Source organism: Typopeltis vanoorti, chromosome 9, assembly GCF_054136105.1.
Source record: "Typopeltis vanoorti isolate ZY-2024b chromosome 9, IOZ_Tvanoo_1.0, whole genome shotgun sequence".
NCBI lineage: Eukaryota > Metazoa > Arthropoda > Arachnida > Uropygi > Thelyphonidae > Typopeltis > Typopeltis vanoorti.
Genome location: NC_143557.1, coordinates 28,205,663 through 28,230,034, shown reverse-complemented (window position 1 = coordinate 28,230,034; position 24,372 = coordinate 28,205,663). Strand labels below are relative to the sequence as shown.

Sequence of the window (24,372 nt, the reverse complement as noted above, 5' to 3'; positions counted from 1 at the left end):
AGATAGATAGATAGATAGATAGATAGATAGATAGATAGATAGATAGATAGATAGATAGATAGATAGATAGATAGATACCTAACATTCCTGGTGGAAACTGAGATGGAGCAGTATAAGTTGGCTTGTCTGCAATTCCGACAACAGCTTGCATAACAATCCACATATAATTCTTTCCTGTGATCTTGAGATCATTAGCAGCTGTCATTATCTGGATGGCCTCCTCCATTTCACAGAAAAGCAAAAATACTCTAGCTTCACTGTTTGCGATATCCTCCAATTCGACCTTGATCTCATCACTATGGTTACTTTTTAATGTTATGATGTCAATAATTTCGAATCTGATGAAACAGAAAAGAGCAGTTATTATATTTTGGAATTTTCAAGTAAACAAAATACAAGTAAAATGCATTTGGTTGATATTATATATCTGTAATAAAAGCGACTCTCTCTCTCTCTCTCTCTCTCTCTCTCTCTCTCTCTTGAATTAATGAGTAGGTTTCATCTACACGATTGATTTGCACCACCCTTCAAAACGTATAAGCGTGGTAACTCAATAGAATATAGCAAATTTGCTCATATTCTTCAGGAGCACCCATACTATAAGAAACACTGGTTATTACTGTGACTAAATATTAAAAGATAAATGATATATATTCAGGCATATATTAAAAAAGTGATAACATAAAAGATATTTTAGACATATCTTATGGAAGATCTTCGTTTTCTTAATTTGATTCAAGAAAACGAATATTTTTAGGACATACTTTTGGTAGAACAATGTGGACACCAATAAAAATCAAATACCGGTAAAACTGAAATCGCCCTCGTTTTCGAACAAAACCACATTCCCCAAATCGAAAAAGCTACTGTACTTGACCTTTAAATTTTCGAAACGTTGTTAAGAATTTTTGAAACCATAGCTATAAGATGTGACAGCGATACCATAAACGCCCTCCGTCGCTACGTGATCTGAGAGAATTAGAAGCTTCATATTCAAATAAATTCGAGATTTCCCTAAGGAGCAGCCACTAAAAATTCGATGCAACCATAAAAGTTAACTTAGAACAAACCTCACCCTTCAGTACTTTCCTCACTCCTCTGAAGATGATTCCAAGTCGAAGCGGTCCATACCCCGTAATTTTTATATTTTTCTTCATCCATTCTTTATTGAAGTTCAGTATGTCATGCAGTATGTATTCCTCTGTTTAAGAAAAACGCTTTCTTTTATTTTTATCTTTATTTTATTATCTTCATGTAAAACATTTCTATGTTTTTTATCTAGTTTAATATTTTAAATTCCTCTGGTAAATTATAATTCTTGTGAGTTATTTTCCACTTGTAAGTTACTATCCTTTTAAGAGTGCGCGTTATAATATTATATCTATCTAATAACGTTGTTCTACCAAAGTCATCTAACAAAAATTGTAAAATCGACAAATCAAGAACATGAAGATCATTCATGTTATCACTTTTAATATAGGCTGAATATATATCATTTATATTTTTGTATAAATATACACAAAATATACATGATATTTTGTATATGTTTGTGTGCTGTATTGATTTGAATTTTAGAGGAGCGACATGAAAACTTTTCAGAGAGATGGCGTATAATAAGGCGACTTTTTTTTTACTTTTACATTTTATATATTTGCATGTCTTTTAATAAGGGAAATACCGTGCGTTGGCATATTTAAATAAACTATAATACCGGAATAAACTCAGGTAAAATATTCTTTTTCTCCCTTCCACGTATTAACTTAAAATAGCTCTATAACAGACAAGTAGGTATGTTACAGAGCTATCTTAAGTTGTACCTGTCCCGATGATATGATGACTAGCTGTATGCCTCCCGATATATTTATTGTATGGCTGTAGCTACGTGTGTTAACGGGGTCGGTTTACTTGCGTCAGGGAAGGAAAACCTCAGATAAACCATGTTGTGCACGCCCAAGCCCGACTAACTTGGTGATGTTTGAGACAGATCCTTAAACTCCTCAAGTTGGCGACGGGAATCGAGCCCAGGATACTCCTTTTCCAGGCATATTGTTAGGAAGCGCATAACCACTCGGCTAACCGCGCGGACCTAAAATGTTATTTATTAGTATAATTTTCACCTGGGTATTAAAGGCATCTTCTGTACAAAGCAAATAGAACAATAACTGACAATTCCAGAAGGCGTCACCTAAGTACGTAATGTGAGATAACTAAAAAAGGTAATTAAATTTCCTAACTTATTTTAAAAAATAATAAAATAAGTAAATAAATTAAATAAAATTCAATGAAAAAAAAGTAAATAAAATTCAATGAAAAAAAAGTAAATAAAATTCAATGAAAAAAAAAAGTAAATAAAATCATACATATATACACAATTAAAAAAACGTTATGAAAGATTAACTGATTTAAAAATTACTATCATAGTGAAACATGCGAAACTACTTCATCTCCTAACTTAAACAGATCCGATGGTCTTCGTCTATCCCCTTTGCGGGAGATAGCACTTTTTAAATCAGCTAATCTTTCTACATTTTTTTTATTGTGTATTATGTATTATTTTATTTAATTATTTTATTTTTTATTTTTTTATTTTTTTATTATATTTTAAAATTAGTTTAGAAATTTAATTACATTTTTAACTTATAAAATAATATCTTATGTGACTTAATTCCGGTATTACAATGCTAGATGATATGCATGCTGAATGGAACACAACCTTGAAAGAGAAGGCTTAGAAGAGAAGAGAGTGGAAGGAAAGAAAAGGAAAAGGATTAAATAAAAATACACAAAAATTGAATAAAAATAGAAGAGATCCTTGTCTACCCAGATTGCTAATATACAATATGGTTACAAACAACCTTAACAGAAGAAAATAAATAAATCATACCTCCCCACTCGATGACTGGTACTTTGAAATACTCTCAAAGAACAAGCCTAAAGTTAACTCTCTCGATCTTGGAACACTGAACAGCAACATTATCCAAGTACAAAATAAGAGACTTTGGTTTTCCAATATAATACAAAAAGATTTAGATACGGTTATTTCAAAAATTAATTTTAAAACATCCTCTTTATTTGATCAAGTACGACCAAGTGATATCAAAATGTACCACCACGCAGTGTCTCGCTATTTATCCTGAAATTTCTAAAACTTATTTAGGGAGAGTGGTGTGTTTTTTTTTTTTTTTCATTCCAGAGATATTGTTCTCGCAACCCTGTTTTGCACAATGGTATAAAGATATATCTCAGCGTGTACCCACCCAGGCATATGTTGATGATGTTCATGGTAAGTTGAGGAGGGAAGATTTTGTAATTAGTCTTTTTTAAAGAGTAATAAGCGTAGTTTTCGTGTATATCGTTAATGAGTGGGTTCCATCCATACAGTAGTGAAATTGAAAGCCCGATTATAAAACTTTCATACTGTAATTCCATAATTCCAAATTGTTAGAAAGTATAATTCCATACTCTAGTGAAATTACAAGCCTAAGTACTTGCGTTTTGTGACTTCTTGGATTGCTGGGCAAGGGCATTTGTTTATTTGCTTTGGATAATATGAGGTATGAAATTTCGGTGATATGTGTAAGAGATTTGTTGCCATCCCAGTGTTTCTAAACATGATGAGGTGAAATTTATTGCCGTTTAATATGACAGAAGTATGCATAAGCCAATCAGAGATTATGGTAAATGGCTGTATATGTTTTAAGACTATTAATGTGTGTTTGTACATGGATACGAGCAGTGTGTACTAATATACATACTAATATATATTTTTATCTACTAATATATATATATATATTTTTTTTCATAATTCATTGTTACTCGGTTGGGATATTATAAAAAAGCTTTAATGACTGACTGATACCGAGAAGAAAAAAGATGACATGGTATATTTGAAAAGATACTACTAGTTTACTAGTTTCGTTGAATTGATCAATATCTTCATATCACAATCAAAGAAATATATATAGAATTACAGAGACTTAAAATTGTAATAACAGAACAAGTACAAAAAAGACAGTAGCGTGTTTGAAAACAAAAAGCTAGCTTGAGTTCCAAACAAACGTATACCTCGCGCTGTCGCGAGTGCGCCAATACTGAACAGAGGCAACGTATGCGTCAGAGAGATTGAAACTTAGGCTGTTATTGATATGAGAAGAATCTAGAGAAATTTGTCTAGATTCGACAATTTTCTATCGAGTTCATCATAGCACACATGGATGTTAGAAGTTTGAATCCAGTTCATAATGTGTTGGCGGCCTTCGTCTGAGTTAACTGAAAAGAGAATGTGGCTAGAAAGAGCGCTGGCTCTAGTCCTGTTATAGAAGATATCTCTACGGTGTTCTTCCAAACGTAGAAGGATGGATTTAGCAGTCTGGCCATAGTATGGATTTCCACAATCACATAAAATCTTGTACACTCCTGTAAACTGAGTTGGAAGATGTTTCTCTTTAGGTTTACTAATTATTGAACGAAGTTTTGGGAGCGTACTGAAGCAAGTTCTGAAGTTAAAATTCTTGAGAATTTTTGCCAGTTTTGGTGAAAGAGAGCTGATGTAAGGCAAAGAGATGGCTCTGGGGGAAGAGGGATTTTCAGAAGTAGTTGAGTGACTCGAGGAAAGAAATTTGACAATTTTCTTAAGAGAGAAACCATTATTAATAAAGGTTTTTTAAGAAAAAGGAGTTAATTTTCAATTTCTGTTTCTTCTGTAAGTAACGATTTTGCTCGGTGAGCTAAGGGAAAAATGATACCAAATTTTTGTGGTGGATAGTGATGGGAGGAAGCATGAAGGTATCCATCAGTATGAGAAGGCTTTCTAAAAATTGAGATTTTAATACTCTCAGCATATCTGGTAAGTTTCATGTCTTAAAAGGGGAGGCAGTCATCGAATTCCAGTTCGAAGGTAAAAGAGATTTTGTCATGTCACTTGTTTAGGTGGTCTAAAAATAAATTGAGCTTGTTGACACCATCTTCCGATATTCCGCGCGGTTAGCCTAGTGGCTATGCGCTTTGCAACCATATGCCTGGGGAAGGAGTGTTCTAGTTTCGATTCCCGTCTGTGTCGTGAGGAGCTGAAGGATCTTCCTCAGCCATAGCCAAGTTAGCCAGTCAAGTTAGCCGGTTTTTTCCCCAGTTTATTCTGGGGTTTTTCATCCCGCAAAGCAGGCAAACTGGCCTTGAGAACTCAACACTACAGGCCATAGGATACACCGGGGCATAAGGCTGACCACCTTATCCTGAAAACGGAGTGAGATCCGATGATCAATGGACCCTCGACACCGCAAGGTAAAAGAGGGTATAAAGAAAATGAGATGAGACACCATATTCCTAGATGAGGAAAATATCATCAATGCTCTCTCTAGGAAAATATCATCAGAATGTTCTCTCTAGGAAAATATCATCAGAATGTTCTCTCTAGCCACTTTCTCTTTTCATTTAACTCAGACGAAGCCCGCCAACACATTGTGAACTGGACTCAAACTTCTAACATCCATGTGTGCTATGATGAACTCGATAGAAAATTGTCGAATCTAGACAAATTTCTCTAGATTCTTCTCATATCAATAACAGCTTAAGTTTCAATCTCTCTGACGCACACGTTGCCTCTGTTCAATATTGGCGCACTCCGGACAGCGCGTAGTATACGTTTGTTTGGAAATCAAGCTAGCTTTTTTTTTCAAACACGCTACTGTCTTTTTTGTACTAGTTGTGTTATTACAATTTTAAGTCTCTGTAATTCTTTATATATTTCTTTGATTGTGATACCTGAAGATATTGATCAATTCAATGAAACTAGTAAACTAGTAGTAAATTTTCAAATATACGATGTCATCTTTTTTTTGTCTCGGTATCAGTCATTAAAGCTTTTTTATAATATTCCATCCGAGTAAAAATGAATTCTGAAAAGAAAAAAAAAAAATATATATATATATATTAGTACGTAAAATTATATATTAGGATGTATATTAGTACACACTGCTGGTATCCATGTACAAAGACACATTAATAGTCTTGAAACATATACAGATATTTACCATAATCTCTGATTGGCTTATGCATAATTAGAAATATTTAGAAACACTGGGATGGTCACAAATCTCTCACACATATCACCGAATTTTCATACCTCATATTATCCAAAGCAAACAAACAAATGCCCTTGCCCAGCAATCCAAGAAGTCACACACCGCAAGTACTTAGGCTTGTAATTTCACTAGAGTATGGAATTATACTTTGTTACAGTTTGGAATTATGGAATTATAGTATGAAAGTTTTATAATCGGGCTTTCAATTTCACTACTCTATGGATGGAACCCACTCATTAACGATATACACGAAAACTACGCATATTACTCTTGAAAAAAGACTAATTACAAAATCTTCCCTCTTCCACTTACCAGGAACATCATCCACATATGCCTGGGTGGGTACCCACTGAGATATATCTTTATACGATTGTGCAAAACAGGCTTGCGACAACAATATCTCTGGAGTGAAAAAAAAAACACACTCCACTTTCCCAACAATCAGTATATGGCAACAATCGATTTCTGACTACATCAAATCATATGCACTATAATAGGATAATGCTTTTCTAGAAAATACCGAAGAACAGTAACGATTCCACATTAAATCAGATCTCAGTATATAACATACTATACAAGTAAATATAATAATGCATATGGAAAAGTTTCCCGTGAATTAATTCTCCGTTCCAGACATATTGAATAAACCTCCATACAATACAAAGAACTAACTTCATATGCTACCGTAAAGAGAGCTTGTGTTCCCTGTACTCAAATCATGCAAATATAATATCTCATATTATTAAAGTAGTAACATGTTAAAAAAATGCTATATTATTATTGGGCTGGTAAAAGTATTCTGTAAAAGTAAAGCTGGTAAAAGTACACACACACACACACACACACACACACACACACACACACACACACACACACACACACACACACACACACACACACACACACACACACACACACACACACGCACGCACGCACGAAATCTAATCTATCTGCTATAAATTATTAATTACTCGTGTACTTTAATGGCAATAAATGGTGCTTATCAGCTAAACATAAACTTTGAAATATGTGAATAGTATAAACAATGAATATACTGATAATGCCATTATACTTATTATCATTATAATTATAGATATTTTTAAAAATTGAATTGAATGAATGTGATAATTATTCATTGGGAATAACTTTTGCCACTTTTTGTCAAGTTCTTGCCACTGTATATTATGTACATGTGATCAGCGTATAATTATAGAAGGAGACACGAAACTATTAACACTATAAACACCGAATCAAGCATAACTACAGCTTATTTAGATATATTATGATATTTTGGCTTAATAGCAAGCATTTTATCTCGTACTAGAGAGCAAATGATAAATAAAAACATAGCACACTTCTGTATACATATTATTAATGTTCGTGTCAGAGATAATAGACTTTATCCGCAATTATTAAAGCAAAATTAGCAGACCATTAAATTACGTCATTACATCCCAGTGCTGAAGAAATGAAACTGTAATTCCTTATTTATATTAAACCATTTTAAAAGAGTAATAGACGGTATCATTCTTGAAGAAATTAAAAAAAAAACGATGAAAATTTTCTTTCTATATTATTGTTTCTATATATTATCATTATTAATTTATTCCTATATAACTCTTATCGCGTGACACCTGAATGGAGTCTAAGTGCACTCTGCACCATCTTTACATTATATTATTATTATTTTATTCATATAACTGATACACAGTCAAAACAAGATATCATATAAATAAAAATTTGACTGGTGATTCAGAACAATTCAGATTCTACCCAAGAATCTAAGAATAGTCCGTCAGGTAGCGTCGTAAAATATGGACTGTTCCAAGTAATGCTGTTTTTTGTAGGTCATAAAACACTTCATTAATTTTTAATTGCTGTAAATAGTTGGACAGCTTCTTTGAAGTTGCAACAAGTGTACCGAAAACTATTGGAATGACTTTGGTGTGTTTAAGCCACAGTCGGCCAATTTCGATTTCAAGATCTCGATATTTAGTCATTTTTTCCGGTTCTTTGTTGTTGATGTTGTTATCACTGGGTACTGCAATATTGATAATCCAAAACTGTTGATGTTAGAGAATTGTGTTTTCAGGTCTATTGTGTTCCAAATGCCAATCAGTTTGTATTCTAAAGTCCCAGAGAATTTTTGCCGTTTCATTTTCCAATACAGTCACTATTTTATGCTGCCACTAGTTATGAGAAGTAGGAAAGCCATATTTTTTGCATACATACCAATGAACTTTTTTTGGCCACTTGATTTTGCTGCAGGCACTGATTAGATGTTCTACAGTCTCATCTTTCTGATCGCATAATCTGCATTTGCTGTTATTATTGATGTTGAAAATTTTTGCTTTGCATTAGTTTCTAATGCCTGTGCTTGAGCTGCTAGAAGAAATCCTTCTGTCTCTCGAAGAAATTGGCCATATAAGGGTTTATTTTTCCAGCGCATATATATGATATTTTGTTGTTCCTTTTTTGTAACCTGATTTATTTCCTGTTGCTTTTAGAAGGCCCTCTTGTGTAATTGCTTGGAGCATTGACTAAGAGCTATTGTCGATGTAAACTCTAAAACCAATTTCTTCTTCCACAGTCTGTCTCACTTGCAGCAGACCCCGTCCATCTATTCTCCTCGGTAGGTATAACCGGTCAACATCACTTCGTGGATGTAATGCATGATGCATAGTCATTAGTTTTCTAGTTTTGAGGTCAAGTTTGTCCAGATCTTCGTTTGTCCAATTTATTATGCCAGCTGTGTATCCGATCACTGGTATAGCCCAAGAATTCATTTCTCTAATTGTGTTTAATCCATTTAGTTTTGTTTTCAGAATATTTCTAACTCCTTTGATGTATTCTGATGCTGCCTGTTGTTTAAATTTCGAATGGAGAATATCATTGGATTCTAATATTCCCAGGTATTTATAGTGTTCGTCAGCTGATCCTTTTATATATTTCTCTTGATCAAAATTAAAATTGCTAGTGTCATTAATTTTTCCTTGTTTAATAGATAAAATTAAGATAAAATCGATGTCCTGACTGAAAATAGGAACTATGTTCAATAAAGAATTTATTGGTTGGGCAAATTTTCCATATAACTTCAAGTCATCCATATACAACAGATGGAAAATTTTAACATTACATTTTTTGTAATCGGATTTGTTTCCTGTTTCTTTTAGAAGGCCCTCCTGTGTAACTGTTTGAAGCATTGGCTGAGAGCTATTATTATTATTATTATTATTATTATTATTATTATTATTATTATTATTATTATTATTATTATTATTATTATTATTATTATATTGCAAACAAAAACTAGAACAACACTGTACAATACCTAGACACGTTATTCGTGTATAATATAATACCAACAATAACATCATGTACTAGAGAAGAAATATTCGGAAATTCTATCACTGCCTCCTGTCTAGATCATAATAAACGTCAGAGCACCACTAAACAGTTACACTGCATCAGTCATAAAGTGCAAAGTAGCAGACCATTACTTAACCGCTCTAAACCTGCACACCAAGACAATATCCATGTAATGTCCCACAGAAGAAAAGCAACATAAAACAATAATACACGAAGAAATAGTCAACCACAAAATAAGAAAAACAGACTGGGAACACCTGGCATCAGATTCAGCAGATATCTTATACAACATCATTAAACTCATACTGGAGGAAATATATAAGAGAGCTACAAAGAAAGTCAGAATTCATTCAAAAACAACACAAAAACAACACAAAAACAACACAAAAATTGGATAACACAAAACTTAATCCTAGAAATACACAGAAAGGACGCTTTAAGGAAAGAATTAAAGCAATATCCAAATAACGCAGCTTTAAAAACTGAATATAAGATAACAAGGAATCGTCTTACAACACAAATCAGAAATACAAAAAAAGCTACTACAGAAACAAAATAACCACTGCACAAAACAACATGAAACAAACCTGCCATCTGATTAATGAGATGCTAGATTCTGTTCCCAACACCACCGCCTCCAAAACCATAAAACACAGCTTCATGAAAGACGCATAACCTATCCAACAACTAGCAAATGAATTTAACCAATACTTTGCATACTCCATCCAAGAACTGCACAGAAATATTCCCCAATCACAAAACGTTACCCTCCACTTGGACCACAATCAAAACAGACATTATGGTTCCCAACCATAAAAGAAGCAGAACTTCTCTCTGCAATACATCAAATCAAACCAAACAAAGGCCCAGGAATTGATGGTATAAGTCCTAAACATATAAAGCAACACGCAACTAGTTTAAGTCCTATCCTACTAAAATGAATAAATAAAATATATAAAAGAGGACAGAAACCGAGTATGCTAAAGACCGCCATAATCACATCCATATGGAAAAAGAAATTTAATCAGCAATTACAGACCCATAGCAACATTACCAATTATCAATCAAATTATGGAGCGGATCATACTGAAGAAACTCACAGCATACACAGAGACCTTTCATATTACCTCCAAAACACAATATGGTTTTCAGAAAAATAAGGGAACAACTTCTCTCTCTTGGAAGACTTCGCAGACGTAATTAATACCGCCTTAGACAAAAACACAATTGCCATGGTAGTCTTTATTGATCTAACTAAAGCATTCGATACACTCACACATGATTACGCCGGAGGCAGAATCGGACGATAAACTGAACAGATAAAAAAATACCGGTGAGTCTTATAATTTGAGTTCCGTAAATTTATTATTAGAAAAAGGTTTAGAAGATATAAAAGCCAGCTTGGTAGATCTTGTCCAACAACTATTTGATAAATAGAATAAAGAAATAATAATAAAAAAGGTAATATATTCCAATACGCAGACGACACAGCAATATCCATCCATAATAACGCAAGCATAGCCCTAAGAAATATGCAACATGACATAAATCTGATCATTGACTGGCTCACGAAAAACTCCTTACACCTAAACTCATAAAAGACAAAATTAATGATATTCAGAAATCCACTGACTCAACCAGTTGATAACAAATATATAACCATCCAACATCCACTTTCTATAGCTAGTTGATACTAGCTATTGGTCTGTAGTTCTGAGTATCGTTTCTTTTGAGGTGTTTGTATATTGGCGTAATTAGTGCAGTTTTTAGTTGTGGAATCATGCCTGTGTCTAATATTATGTTCACGAGTTTCAAAAGTATTGGATTTATTTGTTCAAAGTGTGTTATAAGGTCTGTGAGACTTATTTTGTCTATTCCTGGAGTTGCTTCTTTAAGTTCCTGTTTTGTTATGGGTGGAAATTACATCGTTTGTTGTTGACTTTGTGTCGGTAGTTTTGTTGTTAATCGTTGGTAGTTTGTCTTTTTTGAGTTGTGTGATGTTGTTTGTGAAAGCATGGGTGAATGAGTCTGTAGTTCGTCTTGGTTTGTGTCCTGAACGAAGCTTTTTGGAATAAACTCTTGTGCTGAAGTTTTCTTTTTTCGAGTTACTAATTCGTTAAGTGTAGCCCATGTTTGCTTAATATTGTCGTTATATTCCATGAATTTTTGGAAATAGTAGCGTCTTTTTGCCCTACGAATTTTTGTTGTTAGTTTATTTCTTGTGTTTTTGTATAAGGTTTGTAAATGTGTGTTACTGGGTGACTTTTTAAGTTTTTTCCATAGATTTTCTTTTTCAGTAATAGTATTTAGTATGTCGTCATTTATCCATGGATTGTTGTCTGTTTGTCGCCTCGTTTGTGTAGGTTTTGTTGCTTTTTTGTATATTTCTGTGAACTTTAGTTGAAAATGCTCGTATAATGTTACAGGATCGTTTGTTTAAGTAGCGAATTCCAGTCTGTATTTTTTACTTGGTTATCGACAATGCTCTTTAGTATGATCGATTTTTGTCGACTTTTGTGGTGGTGGGAGGGGGGGTAGGGATGGGGTTGTATTAATAATTATTATATTATTATTTTTGAATATTTGAATATTATTATTATATTCAAAGATTATACAGAATCTTTGAATATAATAATAATAATAATAATAATAATAATAATAATAATAATAATAATAATAATAATTATTATTATTATTATTATTATTATTATTATTATTATTATTATTATTATTATTATTATTATTATTATTATTATTATTATATTCAAAGATTCTGTATAATCTTTATTTTTAATATTAGAAGAACATGTGTTGTAAATACATAATATTGAGACAAAAAGTATTTTTTAAAATTTTAATTGAAATCCAATGTAGAAAATGTAGCACTTTGTGCTGAATTCTGTAAAATTATAAGTTGCAATGTCAATCAAGATGTTTAATGTATGTGTAAATATTTTAGCAGATTAATAAAAATATTACGATATCAAAAAAAATATTATTATTTCATTACATTATATTTTATTATTAACCATCTCTACACAATATTCCACCATCCACACACAATTATCCATGCAAACTACGCCATCTACCACTCACTAGCCAATTAATGCATTTCATAAAGCATAATCCACAGATAATTCACCATAATCCAATATTTTTATTTTGGATTATGGTAGATTATATTTTATATTTTTCAATATAAAAATATAAAGCAGCAGTAAAATAATATAAAATATGTATTGGTTTATGACACAATTACTAAATTTAAATTAGAGCAAGTTATTAATAAATAAACCATTCACTTTAGGTATTAATAATATTCATTGTCGATATTCAAAAATAGTGTATAAAGATTTCATAAAATAGCTTACCTGAACCAATTCTCTGCCTTCTTAAAAAGCTCAATCAACTATGATTGTGCTTCTTGAGAGTTCCTGCACTTTCAGCTGGTGAAGTGCAGGAATGATGGTTGCTAGTTCAGTGTAGCTAACAGTGGGATCATTTGTAAACCAAACTTCTCTCCTCTTGACAGGGTCAAGAATTTTCAGAGAAGTTTTAAGTGCCATCTCAAATATGTGAGCACTATTTTAAAGAAAGGACGATTTAGAATTTTTATACAGTTAAGAATTGGTTGGATTTAAAATAGTATCTCGAACGAAAGAGAATGTCTTCTTTTTGGATGCTGAAGGCGCTATTGATGTGATGTGTTTATGTCAAAAGAGATCGAAAGTCCAAACAGAGATATCTTATTCTCCTTCAAGGCCGGTTACATCAATTTAAGAAACTATTTGTAGAAATGGGACGGTGATATGGTAGAAAAGTAAAGAAAAAGTATCAGAATCTATCCAATGGCGGATATTGCATATTTCTAATGATAAATATCTCTCGAGTCAGTCGACAGAACTGGAAGATTCTGTCGACTGACCGTAAGTCTATACAATTCTATCGAATTGTATAGACTTACGGTTTATACAATTAAAAAATATTTAAGTAATGAAGAAATATATTAATACTACTTTAAGTAAACGCATGTTTGCATAATATCGTATAAATTTCCGTCCAGAGAATATTTTTTATAACTTATTTATGAAATTATAACTTAAAAATAATATATAAATTATATATTATATAATTTATATATTATTCTTATTGCATAATGCAGGAAAATAGCGCAACCAGTTATTTTGCTTATAAGAGGCTTTGGCTGCGAGATAATTTATGTTAACTGATAACAGATAAAGATGTTTGACAATTATGGAGATGAGGAAGAACAAAGTAAACTCAAAGCACCATCTGAAATGATTTACTGCATCATTCCTAATTGTATAATAACTGAATTACATCAAACAGTATACGCCGCATAATTGACAAACTATAAAATTGCAGTATACTTATATGCATATGCAAAAAGAAAACAAGACACATTCACTGACCACATATTTTGTAAGAATATTTTGGTAACTGAATGGCATTCCTATTTAGAAAATCCAGGTTAGTAACTGATTATTGCATTAAACGTTGCATTAAATTTAAGAGAAAATATTAAAAATTCAAATTTTACTTCTCAATATAAAGAAAAAAGGGAAGAAAGACCCAAACAGCTTCATGAAATATCAGTGGGTGTCTAATCTCGTTTGCCTTTCCTTATACCACAGTGAACTTTCTTTGATGGCAGGATATTATTTTTATTGAACAGCTGAAGAAATCTCTATGAATCCTTTAGCCCAGATCACTCTACTTGCAATATTTGCTAACCTGCACGCACCGGTCATAACGTCCCATGCAGTCGAACACTTCATGACTAATGAGAGCCTCAAATTCAAATAAGAACAATTAAAACAGTTAACATATCTTATATGTTAATAACTCATATAAGACTAATAAAGAAGGGATAAAAGGAAGGTCAAATTAAACAACAGAGAAAGGCTTCGTTTTTTTCAATAAGGGACACCGCACTTCAATCCATATCTAAGCATTATCTTTAGAACAGCTCCTGCATGTTAAGTTTGGCAATTTAACTTTCAATTGGGAATATATCCAAAGCAACTACTGCGGATATGCCAGTATAGGATTCGACTGCTTCAGAATACAAGACTTCGATGAAATTCAGCGAAAGCGCATTTAAGAGGACAAGGTGATTGAATATCATTTTCCAATAATCAGGTCATTTTATTCAACTGATTATCGGGAAGTTTAAAGAAGTGACCTAACTGTGGTACAGATTTTTCATGTCCTTTCTTTTTTTTTGGAAATATCTCATTACATAAATAATATTGCTGAAATCTCCAAGTTTTAAGGGTGGTCTGGCAATGCGTTTTACTTGCCTGTGAATCAAACAACTAGGATTCTTAAAGCCAACAATGGATCTTCGGTTAACTCTCACACCATACGGTGCTGCTGCTGCTGTTGAAATGGTCTTTTAATTAGGATGATCACTTTTGGTTCATATCTTACAAAATGGATGGAATGATATTATTGCTTGTCCTTAGTCTCAAGGAAAATGCCTGCTTGTTAAAATACCCAATAAAAAGATCTTAGTGGTCAGAGTGAAGCTTTTGCTTTCTACCGACGGACTATAAATCGCTTCACATGGTCGTCATCTTTTTCGGTAAAATTCCTAATAAATATTCGAAAATGCATCAAACTGTCCAAAATGCAATATTTCTTATAATACTTAGCATTCAACTTTCTCCTTTCCACTCTTAAGGTAAATGACCTCATAATATATCACGCAGCAAAAATTCGCTAGGAATTTAACTTTGCAATCGGTTGACTACATTGATATCCATATTATTATTAGCATTAATGCAAAATTATCTGAGACTTTATGTGAAATTTAACTGCTGTATTGTTTCCAAACACAATCACCAAATGTCACCAGAGATGATTTTAATATATTAATCACTGCTGTAATAACAAATGTTATCCATGAGATAATATTATTTCTATGTATCCGCTTTGGTGGTGAATATTCGTATGAAAAAACGAGCTATTCAACAACAGCAGCTCACGACTATAAAATAATTTCCCGTATTTTCTTCTTCTTTCGGGCATGAATAATGATCTAATCGATCAAGTTCAAATAGTTGAGAGCACGAGTTCAGTACGAGTGCAGTTCGATTCAGCTTTCATTTCAACACTCATTACTTTTCAGGATGACCCCAGAAATAATTTCGAATTTCACTACGTGCGAGATCATTGGATTCTTCCGTGCAACCGAGCGGCAGAATATGGGTAATGCCTGTTTGATTTCCAGTGTTTACCAGCTAATAGTTGATGTAAATATAAGAGAAAAGCGACTCATAAGTATTACATGTTTGCATGCTACAAGGAAAATGTCCCTATTCTGAACTACATCTGATTGTTGTGTAGAATACAAAATATTGTATAACATAATTGCCATATATAAACGACCGATTTATATGATTGCCTTGTAATATATGACTGACAACTCAATGGCATGATACATGTCCAACATTTATTATATTATTTTCTGCCTCATCGTTGCCATCGAGTCACGCTTTAGTTTTAATCCAAAAAGAGAAGATTCTGTGGACACCTGTTTATACAGAGAAAATTTTTGTTGCATTTAATTTCCAAAACACAATGACGAAATCAATAAATAGCGAAGACATATTTTAAACCCTACTTGAAATCTTTGTTTTCTGTCTTCGTTTTCTGTGCCTGATTCCTCACTGCGCGTATGAAATCGTCGTGTCCTCCTAATTGGGATGTTATTAAAGAGAACCGTTTCCAAGAGTAATGTCTCAAGATGCTCAGCATTGCCTGGGACTGGTGTACAACTGATGGTGCAAGCTGTAATATATTTGAACCTGATCCTCGCTGTATGAAAGAAAGTATATGTGAATGAGTTGCAGTGGAATGAAGAGATATTAATGTTGACAAGTAGCCATCTCTCCTTGTATTAATAAATAGTGAAGGGATGACTACTTAATATTAAATTTAAAAATCACCTTAAAGTCAAACACCTTAAAATTATGAGCGGAACATGCAGATTTCATGCGCATTCATCTATAGAATTTGAGTTCGGAAAAATGTACAAAATAAAAAAAAATAAATAAACAAAGAAGTGAAAAAAAGGCTAATTTTTATTTCCACTGAATGCATATTCGTGTTGCAGAACATGCACGGCAATGTCTTACATCCCATTCCTGTATGGAAACGCTATACTTATATCATTCTTCATATTCTGTTTTTCTTTCTTTAATAAATGTAAAACAGTTAGAAATAATTTATAAATATGGAACGTTTTAAAAAAATTCCATTTTTCATATAACGATGGCTTTCTTGTTTTCGAGGCATGCTCTCTTATTAGGTACTACATGAAAGCGACATGCTGATTTCTATGTATTCATTCCTTCTCCATTAGGGATATCAAGGGATAACAGGAATGTTAACATTTTATAAGCGTTTTTATGTTTCTTCATCCCCTGCCCCACAAAATCAACCATGCGTGTATGATGATATGATTACTAGCCAAACTGTGAGTACATTATAGTGTTCTTGTAGCACATGCAATTTTGCCTTTCAGATGCATACTTTATGAATGCTGGCATAAACATATGCGAAGAAGAGATAAAACTTTAATCAAAAATACAGATGCAAGCTGATTTCATAATCGAGATGAATGAAACGTACTCGCGAATAATAGTAGAAGTAACGTAAAAATATATAAAATAAAACAGACTGCAATAGATGCCAGCAATGAATTTAACCTAATTTAAAAATGCGAATAGAAATTTGAAAGTGATTTCGAATAAAATTGAACAGAAATACATCAAAAGGAGAAGAGTAAATGCCGTAAATTGATCCATGATTTCTTGGGTTTTAAAGTCTCAAGAATGAGTTTGTAGTGATGTTATATAATAAATATTATAGGGGCAAAACGCACAACCTTGGAAACCATGACAGAAAATATAAACGAAGGACGCTGTATGAAAGCAGAAGAAAGAATGGCGCCGAAATAAGAAGTACAAAACACGTTGCCGCTATTTCATTTCAAAGGAAATTTCATTTTTAATTTTTTTTTTTCGTTTTAATAAGTATTTCACCTTTAACGTTATATCTCGGGTTCAATATTTAAATTCCCCTTTATATGATACAAAGCATTTTCTTTGAGAGCATGCAGTTAGATTCTCCAAACTGAAAATAACAATTTGAATATATTCATATATTTTGAAAATAAAATAAAATTCTCAATTTTCTTACAAGAATATTTGAGTAATCTTTCTGTGTGAAAGGTAATTTTGAATTAATTACAGTGCATCCAGTTAATTATTCTTCATGCAAAAAGTACATGGTGCATTACGCAACTACAGAAGAACATGCAATAAAATTTTAAGCACAAACACACTAAAAAGCCAACTACCTGTATCTGCATCCGGCGAGAGGCAGCGATAAGGAAGAAGAAGAAACAATTTTATATTCAGCAGCATCCAGGAATGCCTACTGTATACAGGCATGATGCATATTATTCCGATCAACTACAAGCGCACTCTACTTACTGATGTCATGCTCTCAGGCTGCATATGTAGTTTTTCTTGTACTTTTGAGCACACACAGAATCAACAATTTGTATCTATAATATACAAACACTTTAATTTATACAGTCACACAGTACTTTGCTTTTATTTATCCATGTAACACCTCGACACTGAATAAACCACTTAATTTCCATAAACCGCTTATATTGCCTGATAGCTATTGGAATAATTCCAGTTACTCTTCAGCTTTTATTTATATATACATACACTGCTTCGAAAGAAGTCAACGGACACCATAGTGTGAGGAAAACGCAGCCATGTCGTCCACCTTAATAAGATATAGGACCTCCTTTCGGTGCGACAATTGCAGCAATCCCACCTGTCATAACTTCCACAAGCGGACGATTGCGATCAATGGGAATTTTAGACAATTCTTCCTGTAGAAATGTGATAAGGTCGTGGACTATTATGGGGCGTACGTCCCTGTAACCTCATGTGATGCTCCAGTTCATCAGACAGATTATCAGTATAGATGAGATCAAGCTTTGTGGATGCGAGTCAAGTGTGGTGCCGTTCATGTCCACAAAACACTCAAATTATCTTAAGGCAGCAGCCTTAAGATACGGTGCATTAGCTTGCTGCAAGAGACAATGGTCAGTTCCATAGAATCTCCACAAAGTAGTAAGCATTGCATTGTCCAGAATGTTCGGATACCTGTTGGAGATCATTGTTATGTTCACACCATGAACATAACAGGAAAAACACGACCATGCTATCACACTGCTACCTCCAAATTTCATAGTTGGGATTACGCGCTCTGGTATGAGACGTTCAGTTGGCATCCGCAATGCTCCCACCAGTCCATCTGCTCGGTATAGAGTGCATCGTGGTTCGTCGCACCATAACACCTTTGTTTTGAATGTTCTTATTCGTGTCCCCAGATTATTCAGATTCGTGAATAATATATTTGCTATCGATGCCTGGAGCTCAGCACTGAACGTGTCGGCCGACGAAAGCCGGTTTTTACATATGATCCTTGGTAGCACACTACGGTCACGTTCGGTGTGTTGAGACTTACACTGAGGTAGCACGTGAAGTTGACTCTCTGCGCTTCCTTCTGAGTATGGTATTACTGATTGTTGAAGACGGCCAATTTTTTCAACTGTTTGTCGGGCAGATAGACCTGCAGCATGGCATTCTATCCCAACGCCTCTTTCGAATTCCGTCGGTTCCTTCTCGCATCCATTTCATCCGGTCAAATGGGAGTCTTTACATAGGTCTGGAATATGTCATCCTTTCGCAATGCTTCTATCGAACCTTCTCAGTTCCTTCTCCCAGACATTTCACTCGGACACAGTTGCACTGACTTGGGAGCATCATTTTATACTGGTTACAAACATGTGACTCGTTACACTACACTTGCACATGTGGATGTCTCTTGACTTCTTTCCAAGTAATATTATATAGAAATTAGGTATGAGAAAAGATTAATGCAGCAAAAAAAATAAATAAAGCATAGTTTATTTGCAGAGGAATATAGATTTATTCAATAATCTAAATAAACAATTCTATATTACGATTATTATTAAACAAATATATATTAAGAGTAATTTCGTATTGTTAATTATCTTTGAAATTATAATAATCAATTACACTTTTCTGTTTTCTTCAAATAACACATCTAAGTTGCATTAGAATCAACTGTTAATATATATAACATATCTGATGTTCTGTAGAAATAAACTGTATCATCTAACTGAAACTCATAATAATAATTACCATATATATATACAAATATATATATGCAGGATATATATATATATATATCCTGCACTACCTGTGGGATCAGTTAGACTTGCATCAATTGCAGGCGCAAACTTGACTTTTAGTCTGTTTGCTTACTTGGGAAATGGAGTAAAACCAGGTTTAAAATTGCCTGGTATCTTAACATATTTATACCCAAGGTAAAAATACTTTCTACATATATATATATATATATATATATGTGTGTGTGTGTGTGTATATATGTGTATATATATATATATATATATATATGTGTGTGTATATATGTGTGTGTGTGTGTGTGTGTGTGTGTGTGTTTCATTTACAGTGTTTAAAATGTAAGAGGTTTATGGGAAACAGTATAAGCGGAAAAAACTCAGGTAAGAAGAGTTCAGATATATAGTATTAATCTGCATTGCTTTGCATATGAGCATCAATACATCACAAAGAGAAACTAGAGTTTTCTGTTTTAAGTTAGTGATAGCGGACAGGTTTCCTATTCCATGTAACATGGCGAATTAATAATCTTTTATTTTTGTCAGAATGTTGTTTATGATTTGTATACCTTTGGTATGTTACCTGTTTTTGCCTTAAAATTATAAAACGTGAATACTGCACATGATGTCACACAATTGACTTGATTTCGAATACAGTTCATTTCCTATTGCCAAAACACCTTTGTTGGCAGGTACATTGTCCTTTTGAAAGATGATTATTCTTCTGCAAAACGGGTCTTTTCTCACGAAGTTTTTCATCTGGTCTGGTTAAAAGATCGGAATAATATTCCGCGGTTATTGTTTTATCCTTTTCAAGATGATTAATAAAAAAATGTCCTTAGCATCCCAAAACACAGATGGCATGACCTTGTCTTCTTTGGCGCTGAACAACCAGCTTCTATCCACTGTTTTGACTGTTGTTTGGATTCTGGTGTGTAACGGTGAATCCAAATCTCATTCATACTAATAAATTGATGCACAAAAGCAGTTTTATTATTGAACTCTCCAAGCCCTGTTCAGAGATTTTAATGCGAGTGGGTTTTTGATCTGCTGTGAGCAAGCGCGGCACCCATCTTGCGTAAAGCTCTTTCATTTGCAATATATGCAAATAATATATGCTTCATGCAAAATATATCAGGTTCTTTTGAAATGCTTATAGGTTTAGCAATTTCACGCACTTTGACTCGCCGGTCCAATACCATATTGTACACTTGATCAATGATTTCAATGAAGGACGTCCAAAAAGTGTTGTTACACTTTTTGGGCGTTCTTCATTTGGATCATCTTCAAGGTTGGTACGACCACGTTTAAACTCGGCAGCTCGTTTCTGAATTGTCGAAAACGAAGGAGAAGAGTGCCCAAAAACGTTTATGAACAGCGAATGAATTTCTTTTGGCGTTAAACCTTCTTTTACAAACCATTTTATAACCGCACGATACTCAATTATCCATTTCAAGGGATATTGTCAATATTTTTGCTTCAGACAGCTGTATAAAACAAATTACTTGATAGAATGACTTGTAATATCACACGCACGCTTATGACAGATGTACCAACTCAGAAAAATAATATCTTGGTAATAGTGTCGCCATTTATGATCGTGACCGAGAAATGTTCAGGCCCACCCTAGTATTATGCTATACCCGCGTTCATCGATCCATGTAGTGTCAATATCGCAATAGACAGAATTGTTCAGTTTTGATGCCCCTGACCAGAAAATGATATTTCTCTCTTTACCCTATGTCATTATTTTTACATTATGTTTACTTTCGATGGAAGAAATACTTCATACGAACCAAATATCATCAGCGATGTTTATAGTCGATCCGATTGGTGTTGACTGTCCCATGATTGAAGATTGACCAATTGTAAGGCTGTGTTATGGGAGTGTTAAATCGCGATACACCTTTTCGGCACAGCTTAGAGTCTGAGTGTGATCGGATGCCACTAGAACATTATTTATTATAATGTGTTATTCCATCCGTTATGTATCCTGAAGCTGATAAATGATTAGCCTATAAATTATCTTTCACTTAATTTTGGTTGTGATATCATTATCTGAAATGCGGCCACTGAGAAGGTTTAAATTTTAAAAAATGTATATTATATTTTGTTGTGAATTCCACTCATGTATGGTTGCACATATCTTTTATTTTGGTACTTCCATTGGCTGATTAACATCTAGATAAAATAGCCTGGTCTAAAGACCGAACCTGGAACGTTTTCAAGGTATGTACTTCAATACATTCATAAATAGGGAAGTAACATTGACTAGGTTGCTTTTTTAAAATTATTTATAGGTGTGATTGTCATTAATTAAAATATAATAATAAATGAAAAAAGAAATGTTCAAATAAGACCTTTAACATATAGTTAATTTTCAAACACTGGATTCAACGCGCATGTAATAAATGAATTATGGTGTAACTATACTCCTACTAAACACTCCGTTATACGCCTCAGAGTATAAACTTTATAATCATGGAAATTATTATGATATTTTAAATAAAGTATACGTCTGCATTAAATGAAGCATTTAAAATAGACATCGGAAAGACAGAAAATTTAGAAAGACCAGGAAGAGAACTAGAACAAGTGTGGGAAGAAACAAAATATAGAGTAACAGAAGAAGCAAAGAAAAATCTTAGTAAAGCAACATGAAAGGAAGATTGTAAATGGCAGATTTCAACGCTACGAAAGATAAAGATAAACATCTAAACAAAAGGTGCTGAAAATCTAGTGATTAACTTCTCTGCTTCTCTAGTTTAGGAAGATAAATCAAGTTTCAGGGAAGTTATTTCCTAAATTAGTAGTGAAAAAAAGTAATTCTGTGAATTATTTGATGGAAGAAGAAGTAAATAAAGATGAAAATAGTATGTGGAGGATATCTACAAGAAATATATTAACATTGAAGGAGAATTTGAAATTAGAGAATTTGTTGAAGATTCCATGAGATCTCCATGAGGACTGCTTTGAAAGAGCAGCTGCGAATGAAATTGTGAATATATTAACAAAACTTTCTCATGAAATTTGGAAGAAAATATACTGGCATTGAAATTGAAAAACACATCAGTACTAATCCCAATTCAAAAATAAATAAATAAAATCCCCCAAACTGTGAGAATTACAGAACCATTACTTTAAATTTACATGCAAGTAAAGATATGGTGAAAGTCTGATTGAAAAAAGTCTGATACCATATCAGATTTGACAAATGCTTGAAGAATAAAGACAGGATTTAGTAGAGGTTGAGGAACTAGAAAGCAGATGGTTAACACGCCATAGATTTTGGAAAGAACAAATGAATTTCGAAAGGAAGCGTTCATCTATTATTGATTATAAGAAAGGTTTTGATTGTGTGGATCATACCAGAGTGTGAAATATGACGAGAGGAATGGAAATACCTGAGCATACTAATTCGCCGTGATTAGAAAACTGCATGACAACCAAGAAGCCTCTGTAAAAACAGTCTTTGGCGAAACAGATAATGCCGAATGGGAAAAGTGTACGGCAGGGTTGGTTTTGTATTTTTCTCCTATCTTTTTAATTTTTATAGTGAATATATTATGCAAATGACTTGCTTGCACAATGATATACATAAAATAAGAAACGCAGATGATGCAACCCTCATAGTAGAAACTAAGGAAGATCTGAAGTGGTAATTTTGTTGGTTCAGAGGAAAAGCAAAAAATGGACTTAATTCTAACATCAGTGAAATAAAAGCGACCACTTCTGGCATATGTATAAACGTTTGATTGAGGTATATGAAATAGAAGTGATTGAAAATTATGATTTACTGAAGTCCAAAGGCACCCAGTTATATCATAACAGGAGACTATTAAGAAATTCGTGGACCAGACGAATGAATAATAAGAATGTTTTAGAGAATATAAAGACAAAATGCTCTTTGGAGGCAATGGTCACTAAACAGAAGTTAATGTATTTAGGCATATTATGTGAACAAATGAATCACTGGGAACGGCAGTTATGTTGGGAAGACTGAGGTCATCAAAAGGAGAGAATGACCATAAAAGAATTTCATGGACAACATAAAGGAAATTACCAACTTGAATTTATAATTGCTAAAAGAAAACACTGTCCAAGAGACCGAGTGAGATGAAGAGTCTTTGTTCACATGATCCCCAGGATTCCAATCCACTGGAAAGCAAATACGCAGTACAAAACTTATTATTGTTGATCACAACAATACATTCATCAAACGAATAGCACTGGTATAATTATTATTTCAATAGAACTACAAATTATTAAAAAAAATAATATTCTTGGAATAATCTTAATTAAACCGATATATATTTCTTAAAATAACACTCGGCACTTTTCATCATTTTAGTTGTCATAGGATTAATAACAAACGTGGACTATTTCAACTGGATAGCAATTTACTATTATAAACAGTTTCTGATTCGAATCCCACAGTGGCATGGTTGGTTTTGAAATTTTGTTGATGGAAGTCGGATTTTTTGTTGCTTGGGAAAAGACCACCGCCTCCATCTGTTAACTAAAGACTAGATTGGATTGCAAAATATCATGTTTAGTCCAGAGAGCAGAATTGGATTTTAGGATCACCTAACCTTTAGTCTATCCGTAGTACTAATGTTTACTACAGTATTTGATCTTTAG

General features: G+C 33.1%; 1 protein-coding gene across 1 annotated transcript in view; it reads right to left on the bottom strand.

The window, feature by feature from the left end:
* LOC150102940 (glutamate receptor ionotropic, NMDA 2B-like) overlaps positions 1-24,372 on the bottom strand; it is a 275,940-nt gene that overhangs the window by 244,643 nt on the left and 6,925 nt on the right. Inside the window, exons 2-3 of the mRNA XM_090398014.1 lie at positions 16,099-16,292; positions 84-338 (exon numbers count right to left, since the gene is read on the bottom strand). Of these exons, the coding sequence (XP_090254140.1) occupies positions 84-338; positions 16,099-16,292 (449 nt within the window). The remainder of the gene's footprint in view (positions 1-83; positions 339-16,098; positions 16,293-24,372) is intronic.